General features: G+C 44.9%; 1 protein-coding gene across 1 annotated transcript; it reads right to left on the reverse strand.

The window, feature by feature from the left end:
• Positions 1 to 2,811: 2,811 nt before the first annotated feature.
• On the reverse strand, positions 2,812 to 14,832 carry LOC310794967 (trypsin; the record flags this gene model as incomplete). Its single annotated transcript, XM_083656992.1, has 5 exons — positions 2,812 to 2,979; positions 5,128 to 5,409; positions 7,963 to 8,110; positions 10,359 to 10,548; positions 14,778 to 14,832. The coding sequence occupies 5 exons, from the start codon at positions 14,830 to 14,832 to the stop codon at positions 2,812 to 2,814; spliced, it is 843 nt and encodes a 280-aa protein (XP_083513118.1).
• Between the last annotated feature and the right edge of the window lie 2,210 nt (positions 14,833 to 17,042).

Genomic DNA, 17,042 nt, shown 5'->3' on the forward strand with positions numbered 1-17,042 from the left:
TCCGTGGGGTAGTAGCCACACTGCAGGATACAAAATAATAAATAAGATGAACGAGTCTAGAACAGTCGCAATGCATGTTGGCTCAGAAATTTTCATAATTCTACATTTCTGTGGATTCCAGAAACATACAACGTTAACATTTTATTCTGGCAATTGGGCTGGAGAGGCACACAGGGACGGCCACAGTATCTAGATCAGGAATAACACTCTCTACACCATTAAGGATCGCTGTACCTTTTAAAAATTGATCAATGCACTGACTGCTAATTATCGGATTAGTTGCGGTTTCCCTGTAATGAGTTTACCGAATTGTTGCATAAATTAATGATACAGCATAAAGAGGGCTTTGCAAGCGATCTAGTATCCAGACAGCTTGTGCAATCGGTTGTTCACTCAGAAACAAAGAGCAGAGACAAGCTTCCAAGCTGTGATGTTGGCACTGGAAAAAGCAAACAGTGAAGCGCAGCCACGCAATGGATGAAAAGAGCCACAAGCCTGAATTGTTAGTGATTTATTTATTTATAATAAAAAAGGAAAACAGTTTTATAACAAACTCACAAATTCAAATATATTTCCCTTACTTCTACTGCATGCATTCAACTCCGCTCTCAAACCTGACGGTGCTGTACTGTATGCACAGTGCCTGGTTCATAACACTACTAGTCCATAAATAAACCATGTTAAATTGGCAGTACTCATCTACTTTTTTAATTAAACTTTATTTTGGGGGAATCGAGGACGTGCACAGACTCATCAAAGAGACAGCCGCTCAGTCCAAAATAGGATATCTCCTCCTGCTCCACCATGCAGAAACACACACACACACACACACACACGCACACGCACACACACACACACACACACACACGCACACAGGTTAAATCAACCCATCTATGCATTTGGTATGACTGTTTAATAGAATGAGTGTTTAAAATAAGCATGAACTCGACACGAAAAGATACAGAAGGTCTATTGTTTTACACTATAGAGCTCAACAGTGACCGCCCACTTCTGCTCAGAAGGCAGAAGTTCCAGCAGAGAAGTCCCCATTCATTTTCTCCATAGACATTTCGGGGGGAAAAAATCATTTTAAGCCTGGAACCAAGCCAACCAGCCAGCTACTGGATCATGAGTGACCATGAAACATTTCACTTGGAGGAAAAACAAAAAACACAAAAGGAAATAAAATAAAAATAAAAATCCCCCCATTTTTATTTTTGCTCCAAGTGAAATGGCATTTATAAAGCGCTTTTATCCAAAGCGCTTTACAATGAATTCACCCATTCACACACCGATGGCGTCAAGCTGCCACGCAGGGTGCTGGCACACCATCGGGAGCAATTTGGGGTTCAGTGTCTTGCCCAAGGACACTTCGACATGGAGCCTGGTGGAGGCGGGAATCGAACCACCGGCCTCTTTTATCCAAAGCGATTAGTGGACGACCTGCTCTATCTCCTGAGCTACAGCCGCCCCAACAGCCGGCTGGTCGGCTTGGTTCCAGGCTTAAAACTCTTTATATGAGGATTTTTCGAAACACCTATGGAGAAAAGGAATGGGGAATTCTCCGAACGGGAACAGGAGCTGAGAAAACGTGGGGTGGTCACTGTTGAGCTGTATTGTCTATGGTAATAATATTAATCTATAACATTGCACCCAGTCCTTTAGTCCTGAAGCATTGCACTTGTAAATTCACACCAGAAAAACACAATGTATGCATCTATGTGCAGATTTGTTCTTGAACATGACAATCTATAAAAGTACTTTCATAGTCCCAAAACATGTAATTTACTAGCCTTTTTTTTTTTTTTCCTGATTTGAATTGGGGTCCTGGTTCCCATACTGGGATTTGAGTATGTAACGGTCCTGGAGGTAGTAATCCAAGAAAGAATACAGGGATTGGGCAGAGGAGGCAAAAAATTGCCCAAGATAACTGGGGAGAATGATTTCCTAAGGCACCAGTCATCTCTGTGTTCCTTTGACAGAGATGTAAGTTGGCTCAACTTGGCTGCTTAATGATAAGAGGTCTTTCCATTGATGTCAAATCAAGCCAGGAAAACTGGTTCCACGGCGGCACCGACTCTTTGCCGGACTAGACGAAAGAACCGCTTACGTCAGGTGCTGCGGACGGGACTTTCGCTTTCGGCAGACAAAGAAAGCACGGCATAGCATAGCTGAGCGGCTGGATGCGCGAGAAATTCATCTCGTCGTGCTCCGAGCTTTTGCTTTCACTCTTGTCTCAGCAGTGGGCTGGACCAATCAGCGTCCAGAGGCAGCAACAGGCGGGATTTAGGTGCGACGACAGCAAGCAGCGAGCCCGTGATAGACAGATGACTCGTCCAATCACCTGCCAGGTATTTTGTGAACGCGCCTGCCCTTTTTTTCCCAAACCAGTTTCCAAAGACGAGGTCGCAGATGTTTCTGTGTAACAAACCTCCTGGCAGAGTCAGGTTAACGGGCACCGGCACCGGCTTCCAGTTGGTGGAAAAGGGGGAGGGGCTTTGTAAGTTTTGAATTTGAACATCATAAGCAGCAATATGGCACTTCAGCTAAACTTTGTGGAAACGTATCCAATATTAGATTGTGAGAAGGTGTTGTGTGTGATAGTCCGTCGCTTGTCTGAGCTTTAAAGCTTTACAACCATTTACAACCAACTTAAACATCAGATAAATATTCAAGCTTGAAAATTGAACATGTTAACAAAATGTGCACAAAATGGTAAAAAGGAAATATATTAAAATAAGGCTACATCCAAACGGGAAAACCTTGATCCCGTTCCCAATCCTCCTGTGATTGTCCTAGAAACACTGTGTCCTAATGCTTGCATCTGCTGTAGTAGTTGAATATCGTGCGGTCTATCCATCTACGGAACTTGGACACGGCGGTGTAGACTCCGGGGTACTGGGCGTCAGCGCAACCTTTTCCCCAGGACACCACGCCATAGACCCGGCCTTCGCATATCAGCGGACCTCCAGAGTCGCCCTGAAACAGGAGGAACATACGTTAAGTTTTGCGCGTACAAATAATTTGGCCCAGGTGGCTGCTCACATAGGTCACATTTAACATAATATAAGTTGACGGTCGGAGAGACGACATCCGGTACGGGATGGGATTAGCACCCCATCTTGGCTCTCTCGTGAGGGAGAAATCCACAAACGCTACGGATTAGCCTCCTGAAAATCTGGGGGCCTTCAGGCTAGAGCGAGGTGCTCGCCGCAGGCGAATGACGTGCAGCGCACAGGCCTTCTTGAGGCGCCCTCTCTGCCCATGGTAGGATTGCCTTTACCCCGGGGGGGTCTGGTGAGACGTAGGAGGAGCCTGGCCTGGAGTCACCCACACAGGGCCTTAGACCCTCCATGCACCAAAGGGTCTTTCAATGCTGCGGTGTAGCACTAACTCTCTTGCAGTGGATTGGACGTGATCAACCCTTCCGCGGGCAATGTTGCAGACAGAGTAGGAAGGCTGATCCGTGAGCGGCTTCTGGGACGCGGGTCAGGGTCGTAATCGGCCTCGGCTGAGTCTACTGGGCGAGGGTGTATGATGTGTATGAGACCCGAAACACCTTACGACCCCAGCTAACATCACTGATGACGCGTCCCAGCGCATGCTGTAGCATGTATTTTAAAATTAAGTACAAAAAAAATTCAAGAGTAGACATGTAGGTCTCTTTTCTGTACAGTATGCATATGGTCTCTGTTGGAGCCTGACTGGATCACTGCAAAACAAGCAAAACAAAAAGGAAACCAAAAATAATACAGTATACAAATCTTGAGAATATTGCACTGGAGTGTTTTGAACACTGCAAGGGAATAGAAGTAGAAAAAAAAGCGGTACATAGAGTAGGAGTATAAGGTTGCTTTCTCACTGGGAACAATTGATTTCGTTCCATTCTGTTCCGCACCCGGGAACGATTGCCCCCCCTCCCCTCTCCCCCGCTGGTCAGCTTTCACATTACAATATTTCTTCCGCGCTCGGAAACGGAACAGAGTGCACTTGCGTCATCAACTATGCCTGGAGTTTATCCTCGCCCGTGTGTTGTCTATGTGGTTCGGAACGGTTGGCTTTCACACTCGCAAGTGTTCTGTGCCCGGGCACGCCAAAGCGCCCCCCCCAGACCACCTTTTCAAGTGGATCCTGTCACGGTTCCCTGTTGCGCGCCCGGGCGCAGAACGGAACGGAACGGAACGGAACGCAACGTTCACACTCGTCAAATGTTCTGAAACTGGGGTCAATTTGGGGACAAGTGTGCTCGGGAACGGTACCGGGGCGGCAGTGAGAAAGCACCCTAATACTATATTAATACTGAACTACGCAGTCCGAAATGAATTGATTGTATAAGATCAGAATGATGGGACCAGACTATTTCAGACCTGAGCAGTCTTGCAAAACCTCAAAGGAAACTTACAGGAAACAAAGGAGACTAATACCCCGTTCAAGACAACTCGGACCGCCGGAAAAAATGGGTTCCGACAGGTATAGTTCCGACCTGTAAAAAGTGAATTGAACGGTCGTTCAGGCCGGAATTACAGCTTGGAAATTCGGGTATCATCCAGAGCTCCGGTTTCTCCGAGTTGACGTCACAGCCACATCAATATGGCAACTTACATTGTTAATGATAATCACAGAATTATTATAAAGACATTTGTTGACGTTTTAACACACAATTTGAGGTCTTAATTATGTAATGTTAACGTTTCATATGTGTTTGTGTCATCTGTGTTTCGCTGTGTGTGAAATTCAGCATTCAGCATGTTCGGTTAGAATTGTTCGCTAGTAGGTAGCTACCACGCTAACGCGGGTTGCTATAGCAACAGTTTGGTTTCCCCCCCGAGCGGGAGGTGCAGCGTGAACGCAAATCTGTCCGGGCCGGAGGTTCCGTGTTGAAACTTATGGCGGTCCGAGTTGTCTTGAATGCGGTATAAGGTCACAGGTCACCTGTTTGCACTAATAAAAGCTGCAAATCTTAGTGTGCTCCAGAACGTTCTTTGTTTCCTGGAAGTTTGCTGTCCTCAAACTGAGAAGCACCTGATTCATCTGTATTCTGCTGGATGATGTGTGGGGAACCCTTTTTCATCCTCAAAGGAAACACAATCAACAAAGCATAGACCGTAGAACAGGACGTGGTCTTACCTTACAAGCATCTTTCCCTCCAGCACTGTAACCAGCGCAGATCATGTTGGCCGTGATGCTGCCGTTGAAGGACTCGCTGCTGTTGCATTTTTGCGTGGAGACGATGGGGAGGTTGACCGTGTGGAGGGTGGAGGGGAGGGAGGAGGGGGGGAGGGAGTTCGCGTTGAAGCTGGTAGCTCCCCAGCCTGACACCCGGCACAGCTTGCCCTCCGCTATGGAAGCGCTATGCCTGGGCAGTGGGGCGATGGCCACAAACCTGTTCAGGATGACCGGGGCCTTGAGCTGGAGAGAAAGTGGACAATGTGAGGACCCAGCTGAACTTATGGAGGATCATGCTGAGATATCGTAGAAAAAAGTCACACCCTCTCTCTCCCATATAGAACTACAATATCATTAACTGTATGCCATAGATAAGTGATTTCATATCAGACATACTAAGTAGTGAGAGGTGCCTGTTGATCAGTGATTCCCAAAGTGTGGGCCGCGCCAAACTAGTGGGTTGTGGAGGTACTGCAGGTAGGTCGCGATTTTTGCGGGCAATCAAATGGCTATTAGCAGGGCCACTTTTAGGGCCCTATCGTTGTACGGCGCTATCGTTTGCGCTGCGTTTGCGCGCCTCTTATGGCTATCTTCCCAGCATCTAAGCTATCGTCTGCCTCCACCGTCCAGTTTTGCGCTGTGATGACACAGGTGTAGGAGTGGCCCAGGCGTGTCGGTGGTCCTCTACAGTAGCTAATCATGTGTCTCGTGTAAGTGTCATTTAGTATGTGCCGAACGCAAAGAGAGGTTTGGGAGTTGCCCGTTCCAAAATAGGCGTTCCAGCGCAATTTGTTAGAAAAAATCGCCATGGGTGCTCTCAATTTTAACGCCAGGAAATAGCTGGTCTTAGCGGAAACGCAGACGTACGCCTGAGCGCAGACAGTCTCCACATCTCCGTGCAGTGCAGGAAATCCGTTGCTTGGATACATTTACGCACGGCATGGATGTCACTCTCCACTCGCGCCTGCACACACTCTTCTCTCCTCGGAATGCCACGTTGATTTTCAACTATAGCCTACATTGCAGAAAAAAAAATTGCACGCATGCAAGACCAGCTTCTCCACAGCGCAGATGGCGTGACGGCAGTCAATGGCTTAACCAGAGTGGACTAGGCTAGAAGTAAAATCTCACACATTCCTACCCTATTAAAGAAACAAATCTTTTTAGATGTGTAGGGCTATGTTATAGCCTATATGAACGAAACGTCTAATTACAGTAAGCGTACGCTTTGGGACATCACTGCGTAATTGCGCGGCGGCCCTCTCTCTCTTCCCTCTCTCGTTCTCTCTCTCTCCCCCCCCCCCTCTCTCTCTCTCTCTCACCCTCTCTCTTTTCTCTCTCTGTTTCTCTGCTTGCTCTCAGCAAGAAAGAAGCTGGTGACGTGATGGCGGTGACGCTGTGGCTTTTAAGGGGAGTGATCTCGCCTTGTGAATCCTTTATGGGCATAAACACGCCTATGGAGGTTTGCGCTGAGATGACTTGAAGCGCAGCGGGCCGACACGCCCACAATTAGGGCTTTGCGCGGCGCTATTCCAGCGCAAAACGGGCGCTAACGCAAAATTACCGCCGGTGGGAAGATAGAGCCCTAAAAGTTACAGTGAAGATCCTGTTATCAGAATAAACTAGAAGACCTAAGGCATCCATTGATACCAAGCATAACACGCTAGCTTGTCAGGAAGGGGGCTAAATAACGCTCCAAACACAGGTTAAACTTGGACGAGGGAAAACTATTTCAAAGGGGTTCCTTGACCTCTCAGCTCAATTTATCTGATTGAAGATTGGTTCAATGGGTACCACAAGTCTCCCCTTTACAGATAAGGTAGCATTTTTCACAGCCTAGCATTAATAGCTTGTGGATTGTTTTCTCCTGTTGTTGCTCATCACATTTTGTCTCAACAAATGTGTTATGCATGCAAATATTTCTGATGAGTAAAGCTGTGTTCACACCGAGATATATATTTTTCTCTCTGTCGCTCGATTGAACCCTTTGGAATCGCTCTGTTTAAATCGCTCGTCAACAGGCACAATAATTGACGGACATCTGGGGGCTATAACGTTACGCAATGTCATGATATGTGTGCACTACGAGCCACCGTAGTTGTTTACAAGCTAAGCCTATCAGCGTGCCCCTAATGCGAGCTCTATACCGGTAGTACAGACTTCACTTCATGTCAGCTGTCAGGCTGTCAATGAGCTGTCAATGCGGTGTGTTGCCACACAATAAACCAGCGGTTTGTCCAAGCCAGTGTGATCCTTGACTCACTCTCACATGGCAGCCAATCAGCGTTGAACAGCGAGTGACTGATGCCAGCGTAATTTCGCTCGAGTTGGGATATTTCATCTCGGGCGACGAGTGAATTTCCGCCCTATCGCTCTGTCTCTGTCGCTCGGACGCCCAGCGATTTTTCTCCTGGGCGAATATACGCTCAATTCGCTCGTTTGCATTGACTTTGTATGTAAACTCGATGCCAGCGAAAAACTTTAATAGGTCGGTGTGAACGCAGCTTAAGGGGGGAGTAAATGTTGGCAAATCGGCTTTTGCGTATTTTCCCTACATTTTTGTATGTGGATGGATTATTACTTTCCCTTATGCCCAAGTTTACATGCTCTGTTAATGAAATAAAAACATATAGGGAAATACATCATCTTAGTCATGTGTGCTGATCAGAGTTGTGATTAAAGGGCATGGGCCCCGGAAGATTTTCAGATTTAAAAGTGGGCCGTGACATTCTTAAGTATGGGAACCCCTGTGCTAACTAGATGATGCCCACAGTAGTAGCCTTATGCATGCTGTACCTTTATAAGCATGATATCATTATCATTGTTGTTGCTGGAACTGTTGTACTGAGGGTGCGGTATCAAAAGGTGGGGGATGAAAAACTGCTCTGTCCCCTCATACATGCTCAAAGCGTAGTCTCCTGCCACGATCATCATTTTATCCACCCTGAGGATGAAAGAAGATGACAGTCACCATGATGGAACGCAAGGAGAATAATATAAGGTGTCAAATGGAAAATTCAAAATAAGTCTAGAGTACAGTTCTCAATGGTATGATACTTGACGAACAGTTTTGTCCATAGCAAATCAAGCCTATATAGAGACTTAAAATGACATCACATCATCAGTTAATCCTATCATATTTGTGTCAAATCTTTTCATAATTAGCATAAGATTTTTTTTAGTTATGGCCAAAATGTCTTTTGTGAGGTCACAGTGACCTTGAACTTTGATCTTTGACCACCAAATTTTAAGCGGTTCATCCTTGAATCTAAGTGGACATTTGTGCCAAATTTGAAGGTATTCCCTCAAAGCGTTCCTGAGATATTGTGTTAACAAGAATGGGAGGGAGGGACAGCCGGCCGTGAGTGAGGTCACAGCGACCTTGAACTTTGACCACCAAAATCTAATCGGTTCATCCTTGAGTCCAAGTGGACATTTGTGCTAAATTTGAAGACATTCTCTCAAGGCGGCCCTGAGATATCATGTTAATGAGCATGGGACGGATGGACGGACGGACGGGCAACCCGAAACATGCCTCCGGCCATGGCTGTCACCGGCAGAGGCATAAAGACTACAACTATTCAGTGTTTGCCCTTGAATGGTATTCTGAAAAGCTTTTAGACCATCATGGGATACAATACATGTAACTTTCTATTGAAATCGAGTCTGATTGAAATTATATCAGTTTCTTGAGGCAGTGTGACCCAGCACACCTGTTCAATGATAGGGGAAACTCTATATTGGGCGTTTTAATAAATAATTAATTTACAAAATATAAACTGAATAATTAACACCATCATTCAAGAGTTTCAGAGGGTTTTTCTGTAGCTGTGGTCAGGGAGGAACCTCCATATGGGAGGAAGACGACACTGGGCCGGGCCAATTTCCAATATTTAACAAAAGACCAATATCAGTTTTCGGATATAATTATCTGAATGAAAAAGACAATTATGACTAAAGCAATCTGTGTCTTTCACCATGTTCATCTTTACACCTTCAGTCATTGTATTTATCGGAGCGCTTCCTTCTCAGCCAAGCAGTCGCTGATTCGGGGTCTGTATGAAAGTATTAGTCAATTAGCCTCAAGGCCATCAGATGCCTGAGTCAGAATCCAGTCCACGGAATCCAGTCCACGGAGTTCCACCACACAATACGTCTCATTGTGTCGTGCCTGTATCACTTTCATGTACTTTCTCTCAGCCTTGGTAAGTTACAGAATTGACAACGTGATATGGCTCTGCCGTCTCCTGGATCTGCTAATGAAACCCCACATAAACACACTAATACCCAAATGTCAAGTTGAGGTCCTGTGAGTCAAGTTTATTTTTTTCCTCACAGCTTCCTTAAACTTATGGGAATGTTCTCAGGGAAACATTACCGCAAAGCTAAATCAGGACAGTTGCGCAACACAAAGGTATATAGATTGTGTTGCAGTGAAGGTATGACTCAGGTTATTTTGCCATTTTAAATCAGGTTTGAGTGTTGACTGAGTAAGGGATAATATGGGTAAGTACAGTAAGTATATAAAGAAGAAGAAAATAAACCCTGACACAGTGATCAGCTCCCGCTTACGTGGCTTACATAAAATATTGATTAAAAAAAATATTTTGTTGATTTAAAACTGATTTTATTGCTTTTATTGCTAGAAAAATAGTTGTTTGGTTGTAATTCAGGTTAGACTGAACATTTCCATTGATGGTGAATTGAGACATGGTGAATATTGATGTTGATGTTTTTGTCCCCATTCCTCTGTAGGTTCCTTCTTTCCGGGGCGTTGCAGTTGACACGCCTGAAAACAATGAAGCTAACTTCACACTTGCTAACTAGCGTTAGCTTGGGCCTGCTGCTGCTAACACACCAGGCAGGTAGAAACAACAACACACCTGGATTCGTCTGAGATGTTTTCGAACAAAGAGAGAGGTGTTTTAACAACAGACTGCTAGCTGACTTTTTTGTCACAGGGTGTCACAAAAGAGCTGACAATGTTAAATTTACCGGACTTTCTTTCTGCAGAATGACATGACTGGGCGTGGCCTGATATACCTAACAGCGGTCTGTTATACAGAAATAACAGACTGCAGAATGATTGACCAATCAGAATCGAGTACTCAACAAGGCCGTGTAGTGAGACGAGATCATGTCTGATCTCCTATAATAAACACAGAAGTCAAAAGAGCAAACGTTGGACTCACCCCTTATTACAGTGTGCTGCAGTGAGTACCCAGTATTTGTTTATCAAGGAGCCCCCGCAGAAGTGCCGACCCCTGGTGGTCTGCACTGACACGATGTACTTGATAGTGTGTGGGGCTGGTGCGTATCCTCCCACTATGCGGCCCTGCATCTCGTGCGGCGGCAGGATGTGCGGATGCAATAGCTTTTGACCTGGGGTACAATGGAAAGAAAAGAGATTGAATTTCATCTTGGAGGAGGTAGTAGCCCAGACGGATCTTCCACAAGCCACTATGAGGCCATTTACACTTGGCGTTAACATGTGGTTTCTGCCATCAGATTGCAATCAGATTGTATTTTATCACTTCAGCCTGATTCCATTTACACCTGGCGTTAACATGCATTTTCTGCAATCTGATTGCAATCAGATTGCAGAAATGGTTGTCCTCTCAATCCGCATAAAGTTGGTGTATCCAGATTGAGAGGACACATTGCATTTACACTTGTGTTCAATGTGTACACAATGCATCCCTGACCACCTCCGGAGGTGGTTTGGCCGATCAGATTGCAATCCATCTTCAATGCGTTTTGGGGGTGTTTACACCTGGCATTTCAAGTGATAAAACACAATCTGATTGCAATCTGATCACAGAAAACACATGTTAACGCCAGGTGTAAATGGCCTCAATCTGATTGCAATCTGATCACAGAAAACGCATGTTAGCGCCAGGTGTAAATGGCCACACTGAGCAAACACACTCACAAATTGTAACATTATTGTAACATTGTAACATTATTGCTGCCATTGGAGCGGCAGCACGAGCAGCGCACAAGCCATAAAGAAAACACCAGAGTGAGAGGATTTTAGCGCATAGATGCTCTTTGCTTTACAGGTCATTAAGAAAACATCTCCGGTGGTGTACAGGGAGCATCAGTCAGGCCCTCATCATCTGTCTGATGTTAACAAAGCTGGGCGATGACACATTGATTTGATTTTGCTCGCTACTCTCTACGGAGCGGTTTAAGTCCTACGTGGAGATTTGTACTGTAGGTTGAACCCTTCCTGAGAAAGCTGGAACATTTACCATGCAGATCTTCGGAGGATATATTCGGAGATATCCTCAGAGAATGAGCCAAGTGAATCCTTGAAGCTTCCCGGAACTTCCCGCTAAAGCCCAACGCCTACAGTACTGTACATCAGAGATCATATACAGTAGAGGAATTTCTGGTGCCCCCCCCCCCCCCCCCCCCCCCACCCAAAGAGGTTTTAGCAACCCCCCAATGGCTTGATATATTTGAGTTCAGGGCAACTCTGACTGCATAATAACTCAAAATCAAGCAATTTTACTGTATCATTTTGGGGAATTTCAAAGTTAAAATCCCACATTTGTACAGTGCCTTCAAACGGGTTCCTTTCTACAATGATTGATATATTTGAGATCAGGACTACACACCAACTCAACATCAAGATTTTCTTTTCTTTTTTACTGTATCCATTTAGAGATTTTCAAAGTTAATTGAATCACTGTCTGAAACTTGGGGTGCTGTGAAAACGCCTGGCTCCATCATTTCTGACACTGACATATGATATATTTGTGTTCAGGAACCCTGACTAATACTATACATACACTGTATAGTATATACAGTAACCCAAAACTCAAATGTAGGCTACTACACACGACGGCGAGGATGATCATGCTTACTAACAACAGTGACGTCGTACGTGTATTTCATCCCCCAAAGGCCCATCGTGAGCGCCCAGATCACCGTGAAGACGCGAGTCCACGTATGCAAATCCACGATGACTGAGATGTTCCAGACGTAAAAACCCCCGAGGGATGAAAGGAGCACCTCTCCATCACCTTCTCACGTATTGATCCCACGCTATAATTAGCAGTAGTGGTGCGTGTGAAGGGCATAAAAGGTAACTGGAGACAATACACACAAGTGTCTCTTGGGTGTTCGTGAAATCAACACACACAAACATAGGTGAATTTGAAGCCATTATGCAAGGGTCTATTGGATCTCCTTTTGAACTTGATGGGCCTCGAAGGCATAACATGACATTTTCCCAATCAGGTGTCCGTTCATCACACGGCCATCTTGGTATAGGAACAACCCGCCATAACAAAGTGGTTGTAAATGATCTTCTAATAAATTAACGGGTGATTATAATCAAATTACAGCCGCAGCCAATGAGCTGTGTCCATGGGGGAAGCACCGTATTGGTAGGAAATGTTTGCGACATCATGGGAATATTAGTATACAGAGGACATTTTAGTTGTATGCGTTATTTAACGGTGTTAAAATGTTGTTTTTCTTAAATCATAATCTGCCAGTGGGGCTAAGATCTCTTGTTTCAATGCAAAGTGAACTGTTTTTCCCCCCCAGTCACCTTGTTTCAAGAGATTTGTCAAAACAAGCAACACTTGGAAACAAGTGAAATCATGCACATTATTATTATTATTATTATTATTATTATTATTATTATTATTATTAATATTATTATTATTATTATTATTATTATTATTATTAGCATTATTATTATTATTATTATTCGCATTATTAGTATTATTATCATTATTATTATTAATAATAATAATAATAATTATTATTATTAATTATTATTATTGTTATTATTATTATTATTATTATTATTATTATTATTTTACTCATACTACTACATTAAATGAATTGTTTGCATGAGATATTTTTGCAGTGCAGTGTCCTCCGTGATAGCCTAGTCTGCGGCATTGTCTCCGGTGAAAGTTAGCAGCTCTGTTTAGCCCCAGATTATCGTCTGTTCAAGATAAGATGTTTATCGGCGTCTTTCCTTTCTCTTTTTCCTCTCTTTGGCATAATTGTACATTCATAAAAGGGGGCGTTGGCCAACGTTGTTATTATTAGATGCCAATCTGTTGTTCCTGAGGTTTCAAATTCTTTTGCTCGTGAACAAAAGTGTAATAAGCCTTTTTATAATAGCAAGGTATCTCTATTCTACTGTGCAATAATGTGACTGTCACTGTGACTTTCCCTGTGCAATTTAATCTATTATTATTTGCCACTGACATTAGAAAAATGAAACAATAGTATCAGCAATGTTGACATAGCCTGATATGGTTGCTGTTATATTACAGTTATTCTCAAGTCTTCAAAATACAAAAATCTTTGATTTATATATCCCCATCTCCCATAACCCTATCTCTGTGCTTATCTGATCTATGATTCAAAGCAATAAAAACCTCATTCATGCCCATATGGCCCTGAGTCAGCAAGACCATCTCATGGGAGTATTATAGCAGAGTATAGTAGGGAGTATAGTAGACCACGCGTGCTATAGATTGCAGTCAAAAATGAATTGTTGTATTCGTTGACAAAGGGGATAACAACCAGACCATTTTCGTTACACATCCAATTTATGAATAATGACAAAAAGCTACTGTAGGGGTACTCATAATTATGAGTATGTTGGGCTTTGTCGGTATGTCATAGTCTAGTCCTGTTTACTTGTATAGCCGCTTATCACAAGCATGTCTCAAAGGGCTTTACATAGCATCATACAGTATCTCATATACATACTACATCACATATATACTGTATCTACACACATCATTTACATCATATCAATTCTACACATCATTTTACTAGATTCAATTATATGATTATACTATGATACTACACAAACACAGCATGTCCTTGGACTGTGGAGGGAAAATGGAAATGGAAATGGAGGAAACCCAAAACAAGCACGGGGAGAACATGCAATTGCCACTAGAGATGGAACGATATGAACATTTCATATCACGATTATAGTGACCAAAATGATCACGGTTATCAGTATTATCACGGTTTGTTAAAATGTGCTGAAAATGTTCAAAAAGTACTAATACGACTCACAGAAATCATTTCACCAAGTTTTATATTGAAAACTCAGACCCAAAAAGGATCGATACACTCACTGAAATAATTTCTCCCAAGGCTTCACGTTTGCATCTGGGAGACGGTTGCAGACTTTGGTTGATGATGGACAGTATTTACCATGTTTTTCAAAGCACTGTAATCATGGTACCACGGTAATCACGGTACCACGGTTTTAATGATAATAAAAATCTGAAACGGTACGGTTATCGTAAGGAATTTTATCACGGTTATCATTAAAAACGGGTTAAAATCATTACATCCCTAATTGCCACACAGAACCAGGACCAGGGTAGAGATTCAAACCCACAACCTTCTTGCTACGAGGCAACGATACTAACCCAGTGAGCCACCGCGGTGCCCCCGCTAACCGTAACAAAACACATGAGATAAGGCATTCCATAACATTCTCAGTGAACTTTCATTATTGGAAGCTCCTCGGAAAGTGGTAACCGAGCTCAGCTGCTGTCACGCAGGCACAAGATAAGGTCTAAAAAGGAGATAGAGGGTTGAAGGTTACTTACAGCTCACAGCCAGCAGTTCCAGCAGGAGACATAGTAAAAGGGAGAGCAGTTCCATGGCGAGAGCGGCTGTAACACGGAGAGACACTTTACCTGTGTGCTACAGTAGTCAAATCTTAAGTGGAAGGCAACCCACCAGCACTCTCGGGTTTCTTATAGTTCCAATTTCTGTTTCCATGGTCACGTTCTCGTAGTACAACTATGTATAATTGACGCATGCACGCCCCCTTACTACCTCACCTCTTTGTTAGAGTAGGCTTTACGGTAAAAAGGTGGAGGATATTCTGTGTTTACTGTACGGTCATCTTATGTACAGTATATCCAAATACTTCCTTGAGTGGAGTTTCACTGCATCACATGTGCGACCACTTTGATATACTATTCCTCATAGGCAGTTCTAGGCTTTGCCACCAGGTTAAGATAGACCAATTAGTCATAACCGGGTCATGACTAGCATAGACATAGACGCACCAGGCAAGACTGCCCTGTAAACAAATGCGAGTGAACCGGGGAGCGGCAGTTTTCCTGGATGAAAAGCACTATCGTTTACATTTCTCGTTTATCATCATATACCGGTAATGTTCATTCACTTTGAAATACTAGGGGGGAAGGGGAGGGGAGGGGGGGTATACGATTATTTTTTTAAGTACTAATAATTTACCATCATTGAGAGGAAATTGAACAAAATTGGAAAATACAAATGAAATAGTGACACACAGCCAGTATGCTTTCTATATTTTATAGCAGTGAAAGGACACGATGTTATACAAGATAACGTTACTCAAAGACAGACAAGGCAAAAATAGAATGGAGTAATTGTTGGTGTGGCACCGTTAAAATTTAAATTTAATTACTTTTTTCCCTTTGTGGTATGGCTGTCAGTTCCAGTCTCAATGAAATTATAGATAAGTACAGCACTATACGTGTATGTGTGTGTGTGTGTGTGTGTGTGTGTGTGTGTGTGTGTGTGTATATTTATTTATTTGATTTTGAAACCTCTTCCACTCCACCCCTCCCTACCAGAGACCATTTTTTGTCTTTTTTAGGGGGCAGGGGATCTTTATGGGGAGATTGAAGCCATCCCCAAGTAATCAGTAGTAAGCACTGTTTTGGGGGGTGGGAGAGGGGGGAGGAAGGTTAGCTTTAGGCGTGGGGGGGTGGGAGAGGGGGTGAAGGTTAGGTTTAGGTGTGGGGAGGGGTGGGGTGGGAGAGGGGGTGAAGGTTAGGTTTAGGTGTGGGGGGGTGGGAGAGGGGGTGAAGGTTAGGTTTAGGTGTGGGGGGGTGGGAGAGGGGGTGAAGGTTAGGTTTAGGTGTGGGGGGGTGGGAGAGGGGGTGAAGGTTAGGTTTAGGTGTGGGGGGGGTGGGAGAGGGGGTGAAGGTTAGGTTTAGGTGTGGGGGGGGTGGGAGAGGGGGTGAAGGTTAGGTTTAGGTGTGGGGGGGTGGGAGAGGGGGTGAAGGTTAGGTTTAGGTGTGGGGGGGTGGGAGAGGGGGTGAAGGTTAGGTTTAGGTGTGGGGGGGTGGGAGAGGGGGTGAAGGTTAGGTTTAGGTGTGGGGGGGGTGGGAAAGGGGGGGAGGTTAGGTTTAGGCGTGGGGGGTGGGAGAGGGGGGAGGAAGGTTAGCTTTAGGCATGGGGTGGGAGAGGTTAGGTTTAGGCGTGGGGGTGGGAGAGGTTAGGTTTAAGCGTGGGGTTTGGGAGAGGGGGGAGGTTAGGTTTAGTCGTGGGGGGTAGGAGAGGTTAGGTTTAGGCGTGGGGGGTGGGAGGGGGGGGTAGGTTTAGGCGTGGGGGGTGGGAGGGGGGTTAGGTTTAGGCATGGGGGTGGGAGAGGGGGAAGGTTAGGTTTAGGCATGAGGGGTGGGAGGGGGGTTAGGTTTAGGCGTGGGGGTGGGAGAGGGGGGAAGGTTAGGTTTAAGCGTGGGGTTTGGGAGAGGGGGGAGGTTAGGTTTAGTCGTGGGGGGTGGGAGGGGGGTTAGGTTTAGGCGTGGGGGTGGGAGAGGGGGGAAGGTTAGGTTTAGGCGTGGGGGGTGGGAGGGGGGGGTACGTTTAGGTGGGAGGGGGGGGGTTTTGGGAGGGGGGGTAGGTTTTATGCGTGGGGGTTGGGAGAGGGGTGTTAGGTTTAGGCGTGGGGGTGGGAGAGGGGTGTTAGGTTTAGGCGTGGGGGTGGAAGAGGGGTGTTAGGTTTAGGCGTGGGGGTGGGAGAGGGGGGAAGGTTAGGTTTAGGGACTCCGAAGGAGGTCTTCGACCCTCAGGGCTCCCCATCCCACCCAGAC

This window comes from Poromitra crassiceps (genome assembly GCF_964638095.1).
Source record: "Poromitra crassiceps genome assembly, chromosome: 20".
Lineage (NCBI taxonomy): Eukaryota > Metazoa > Chordata > Actinopteri > Beryciformes > Melamphaidae > Poromitra > Poromitra crassiceps.